This window comes from Amblyomma maculatum, chromosome 8 (assembly GCF_055883805.1).
Source record: "Amblyomma maculatum isolate TAMU_Amacu chromosome 8, ASM5588380v1, whole genome shotgun sequence".
In the NCBI taxonomy this organism is placed as follows: Eukaryota; Metazoa; Arthropoda; class Arachnida; order Ixodida; family Ixodidae; genus Amblyomma; species Amblyomma maculatum.
The window spans coordinates 84190078-84196298 of NC_139351.1; the positions used below are offsets into that span (position 1 = coordinate 84190078).

At 40.0% G+C, this 6221-nt stretch overlaps 1 protein-coding gene across 1 annotated transcript in view; it reads right to left on the minus strand.

Moving 5' to 3' along the window:
• LOC146181671 (neprilysin-1-like) overlaps positions 1-5886 on the minus strand; it is a 36918-nt gene extending 31032 nt beyond the window's left edge. Inside the window, exons 1-3 of the mRNA XM_084576677.1 lie at positions 5729-5886; positions 1732-1812; positions 1017-1225 (exon numbers count right to left, since the gene is read on the minus strand). Of these exons, the coding sequence (XP_084432803.1) occupies positions 1017-1225; positions 1732-1812; positions 5729-5870 (432 nt within the window). The 5' untranslated portion in view covers positions 5871-5886. The remainder of the gene's footprint in view (positions 1-1016; positions 1226-1731; positions 1813-5728) is intronic.
• Between the last annotated feature and the right edge of the window lie 335 nt (positions 5887-6221).

Sequence of the window (6221 nt, forward strand, 5' to 3'; positions counted from 1 at the left end):
CGAAAAACCTTCGGGGTATTCACATTATTTAAAAAGCGAGAGTTTATTCATGCGCTCTATTTCTCCACCCGTGACACTAGAATTATCACTTGACGTGCTGCCTTTGCATTTCCCGAAACACAGGTGGTTGCAAAAAATATTGTTAACGTTCTCCAAGGGCGTAACTGCGGCTTTTGTAATATTTTCTACTGACCTGGTAACTGTAATGTCTTTTAATACGATTGCTGCACATTTGAAACCGTTTATTTGCTCCCTTTAAATAAAAAACGGGCATCAAACAACAGTACTTCAGCATTGCAAAGAATGTACCTTCGGTTGTCACGAGAAATAAGAACTCGTCATACATGCAGGTGCCTTGAAACATTTTAATCTCTAGCGTGAGACCACTATGTCGCAATCATGCCTGTATGGCCGAGGTTGGAACGCGTACGTATGCACAGAAATCGGGTCTAAATTAATAAATAACCCCTTGAGCAGACCTGAGGGCAGTCACACTTCATTTCCATTCCCATTTAGCATCCTTCTACTTGTCATCTCAAAGGTTAGGTTGCTACTGCAGGATTCGAACCGACCAAATCTGTACTGCTGCTTTCAGGCTGTTATTTTTAGGTCTAGGTGTCTTCAGAGATCTGAGACAAATTCGGCGTCTTTCTTTTCATGAACTTAAAAAAATTACAAAAACTTCACAATAAAAAACACGCTGTCAAGGCGAAGATTCAGCTTCGCTTAGTCTTCTTTTTTATTTGCTATGTAAATTTTATATATTATATTCATTAACGGGGATACCATGTCGTATTTGGGCCAACAATGCGCAGCTTGAAACAGTAAGAGAACGGTAAACGCGGAAGTAAAGTCCTCCGCTGGGTAATTTCTCGTCCGAACTTCATGTATTACGCACGCAGCGTTGCTATTCTGTCTTTTTCAATCCGACGTAAGTATGTGACAAAATCTATTTAGTCCTGGCTTGGGGGTAGCATGAGTTAGCAATTTTGTAATGTATTTCTTAGGTTTCTTACCTGAATGACGTGAGCCGTAGTATTCTTGCTATCTCTTGTGACGTCGTACCGGAGCAGAGCTCCCATTCCAACCTTGAGCAGGACATCCGCATAGTGATTCATCTGCATCACATCGCTTACACTTGTGCTAGATATAGGCCAATCGGCGAATCCAGAAATGTTCATTATTTCGGACAAAGCGTCATGCCTATCGGGCGTGATAGGAACTTCTGGAAATTAAAATGTGGTTAATATATCTATATGGACTGGTAAAGGTATTCAAGCGTTAAGGTAGGTACTAGAGAAAGGCACATTTTGAATTGGTTTGTTTTTCATAACTTCGACTGATTTCACTACACTCTTGTTTAGGCTCTACGTTGCATGCTCAAAGTACACTCCTTCATTCCGTACTCTTATTGGGGTGTATTGGAGGCATTTTAAAATATGAAATTCTTGCCTTAAAACGGTCGAAAGCTCCTCTTTCTTTTGGGTAGATCTTTGTTGTATAGGTCTTTGAACAGGCGCATATGACTGCAATATTGATTACTAAAAGAGATAACATATTCTAAGAACTGTACCACTAACAAAACAGTTGTGACCAATAGTGCTCGGCCTTGAATTTATGCAAGTTGAGCGTTTTTACTCGTACAGGCCAAAAGGAATAAACTGTTCGTAAAGAAACAGTCATGTCTTGCAGCGTTCGCAAAATTTGGGCAGAGAGATTTAACAAACTTACTCAAGCAGGCATTGTAGGTGAGGGCAAGTTTCCCAAGCACGTTCTGAGTTCCTTCTCCAACAGTTATTCTTTCCAGTAGACCTATGACCGAAGAAGTGTTCACGTCATTCAGAAAAAGTTAACTTTCAGAGAGCTACCGTAATTAGTTGCGGATAATTGCACTAATGCAAATGATGCACTTGAGCAGGAAGGTTTTTTACTTGAAATCCGCCGAATGAATGCACATAGGCGCACAAATATGCATGGAAACTATTATTCTTCCTCACCGTCGCGATATCTGTTTACGGTTTATGGTGTCAACTTATCTCTTTGAAAAACTGGTGGATGTTTTTGTCTAAATATTCTTGCAATTGCATTTCCACAAATTCTATTACGTGTTGTAGCTTGCGATTGCGATACAATACGTAACAAAATTTGGGGCAACACGTTTGTGAGCAAAAATTGACAGAAAACTTATGCAGTACTTGTAAGCATACCTTGACGCCATAAAACTTAAAATACTATCCAACAAATTATTATATATATATATGAATTCATTGTTATTCAAAGGAATCCCTCTCCATATATTAGAAAGACGTGAATTAAAATCGGTTTTGTCAGACTGTATGCCTTTTGCTTCGTCTTCCCCTTTCGTTTCAACCAAAATAAATAAACTGAACCTAACAGAAAATAAAGATGTTCTTTTCTTTCTTGCGGGGCACAACTTTATTCTCAAAGTATTAATATTCGCTCCTTATTGATTTACCTCCTCATGTCGGATATGCATCCCCAACTTGAAAAATAAAGTACAAAACTTGTAAGGTATTGTTTTCACGTATATCTCGTCCCCTGTTAACGATTTCTCGGGGTGGACAGGGTACCGAATATCATTTGACATTTCCATTTACAAAAAGCTACATTCTCCAAATAATGATGACAGAATCTAATCAGATTGTTATTACTTCTACGATTAAAGTCGCAGTTGTAGTTATTTGGAGATTCTTGCAAACTGCTCCCGAGCTAAATTGACGACCAAGCTCCACAAAATGCTTCACACTGAATGGGCGCTGGTGACGACGATGTGTGCATCAAACATAAATATTAGCCTCCTCTTGAACTACCTGATTCATATATGGCCTCCGCAGCAGTGTTGGTTTACGTTCCATGCTCCGGCACATGGTCTACATGGGCGTAGAACTCCCGTCCTTTGAACATACCTGTGAACCCGTCCAATCTTGATGTTCGATGCCGTAAATTTGACTACAGTCCAGAGTTCATAGAAACCTATTCCTCTAACAGAGCCTCTAACAGCTGCCATGTATATAAGCTACGGGTGACGCCCTTAATGTGCTCCTAAAAATGGAGTGGCTATGATGCCTGCCTAAATAATGTGCGTATATTTTCGCCCAACTCTTCGGGTTAGATTAACATCATCGGATGTTTAGTGTTAGGCTGTTGGTAGAGTGTTTTTTTTTTTGTTTAACTGTATCATATACCTCCCTGGAAATCTCCGTTCATTTCAGTTAAGTTGGGATAAATACTGTATACGGACCGCAAAATGCAGACCCCTGTGTAGTGATGCGTCAATGTTACTTCTGATTTTGCAATTTTCTGTGCATTTTAAGCTCGAAGAAGTTGTGAGGACTACTATAGTCACTAAGAGTTTACCCCTTTCGGCATTAGTAAAGTAACTATCAGCCTGGGTATTCATCAACCCAGAACAAAATCTTTTTTTATAGTGGCCTGAACTTGTTAACCTGAACACAAATTGCTAATAAATACAAGAAAACACTTCCGATTTTCGGATAGCCACGGGGAACAAATTTTTCGCTCGAGTTTATAGATAAGAGTGTAATATGGGACGTCTGGATATTAAAGCTAATTTCGCGACTTCGAAAATACGGAGGCCACACGCCCCCTTCGAAATGCGCGTGCCATTTTGTTAACCTTATCCCCTGTAAACTTTCTGTAAGGCTTTCTGAAATTTCGTTTCATCTCAATTGAAACTTCTTTTCCGCACGCAAAATTTCAGTTTAATGGAAGTTTTGCTTATGATGTGGAACATTCGTCGCATTTACTTATATTAGCCAATTTCTATACTATTCTTTTCAAAGATATGCTGTCCTGCTAAAATTCAAAAAGCTTTCTAAAGCTTGATATTATGAGCACCAAACGTATAAAACCTCAAGAAGGACTTTTTGTTGAGCCAGTTGGTGCAGCATTTTTCAAAAATGGACGAAGCGCTAACAACACATTCACATGAAAGAAGACATGAACAAGCGCTCACTGACAACTGTGAATGTGTTGTTAGCGCTTCGTCCATTTTTGAAAAAGGTCTAAAACCTCTTGCCTGTCAGATGACCCTGTTTTCATTTTATCGATCAGCTGACTCTACAATAATTGCTCGCAATTCAACGTCGTCCCCAGCCAGGCGCGAGACTTCACAGGGCGATCTTTGGTCTCCTATAACTGGTTGTCTCTTTGTTAGACCTGAATCTTTACGAAAAAACTGCCGAGTCGAATTTACAGTTGATGTCTGCGTCATTTGTCTCTTTCAAACTTAATAGTAGTCGTGGAATTCTATAGATTAACCGAAATAAACGTGGAATTGGCATACTTAGGACCTCATACATAAATAAATCGAACTTTGAATGTTTTACCGGCTCATACAGACTCCCAACATTTTCCTTTCCCCATTCTTTAGAAACTAAGAAGCTATCATAACATTTATAGTACAGTTGCTTTTCAAACCTGATAACGAGCAACCTACCAAGAGCTGAACACGCCAGGCTATTTTGTGCTCTGGCTATCACAAAATTCTACGTATTCAAGAAATCACTTTCTGCGTCTCCATCATCGATTGGCCAACAAGTATGTTCGAAGCAAACTTGATTATGTCCATCCATATGAAAGCTTTAGCGAGGTTTACCAAGGCTACTTGATTTAAACCTTTGAAGCCACCCAGAACATTTTTAATTCTTTTCGTCGCGCAGAAATTTTACTTTCCCTTCTCAAGTCATTGTAAATCCTATTTTAGCACTCGTTTGCGATCACCTCGGGTTCTATTTATCTCATTTAGATCACGTGTTCGCGCGGTTCAGCCAGGTTCTTCGGAAAATCTCGTCTTCGTAGCGTCAAAGAATAATGTGCTTTCAACACTTCGTAACCGTGGCTAATCATTCGGCGCACTGGCAGACACTGGCTCAGCATTTCAACGCCAAAATATAAGAAGGGGAGGAGTCCGTAAGACACTCTAGTAGAGCCAACAGCCAATGACATCAAGACAAATACAGATTTTTGGGTATTTATCGAATCTAAATATAATGAAATAAAGAAAATTACTACTTCAAAAGTATAAATGAAAGAAACGTCATACCGCCTATGGCTGGCACGGTGTAACATTCTTGTATACTGCCTGATACGAGTCTGAATTACTTCCAGCGAAGGCTGCCGCATTTCCAAAGTAGTTCAAAAAGCAAATCCTTCTAGACTAAGAGCTCCATAATACTCCAAACCTACTACATTCACTGTTAAGTGAATCCCTAATTCCCGTTCCTCTTCTCCCTTTGCCGTTTTGATCTGCTCTATGTGGTAACGGACACGAGCTCAAGGTCTGCACGATAAGCATCGTGTTGTCCCTTGTTTGGTATCAACTGAACAATTTGTTTTTCTTTCACAAGAAATTTGAAGATTCTGTAGAGTTATCTTAATGCCGGCGTAAGCTATTTTAATAATGCAGGAAATTTTGAAGCATCCTGAGATGAGAGCAAAAATTTTAAGTCTTTGTACACGGCGCCAAGTGTACCATTGAGGCACCTGAGTCACTTAAATCAACTCGTAGAAACCTGACATGGTAACTAGAGACAAAAAATTGCAGGAACAAAATCTATGCGGAAAAGAAATTTGGCTGTCAAGTAACTGCAAGACCATATCCCCATTATTTACGAACAGTATGATGCAAGCCACCTCAAAGGTCCATATCGCTGAGAAACTCATGGAGGCGGACGCAGTGCCTTACCTCTTAGTACCTTCATCAGCTCTTCGTTAAGGATGTTGAAACTGCCGTGTGAGGACTTCTTCTCCGGAATCTTGGCTCTTCGCAGCCATCCCCCGCAGGCGTAGGAGTAAAAATCTTCGCAAGGGTCCACATAAGGGTTCATATATGACCTTATGAGCCTAGCTGAAAGACAAATCAACAGAGCTCAGAGCCGGGGCACTTTTCAAGAAATATTTCACTTTGAAATTACCCTGAAGCCTAATGACCATTTTATTACAAAGTGTGTCCGATGTTTTAATCCCTTTCTAAATCATCGGACACATTTTCAGTGCCTTCACTTTATTACACCAAGAGGTTTGATTTGTTATTCTTGTGAAAAAATCAACGGCTGCTATTGCTGAACGGCAGTAATATTTCAGAAGCTTTGTGCACTTTGCGGCCATTACGGCATTACGACAGTGTACAACAGTTGCATCTTACCTGTACTCACCTATGGGGCTGAAACGTGGGGGCT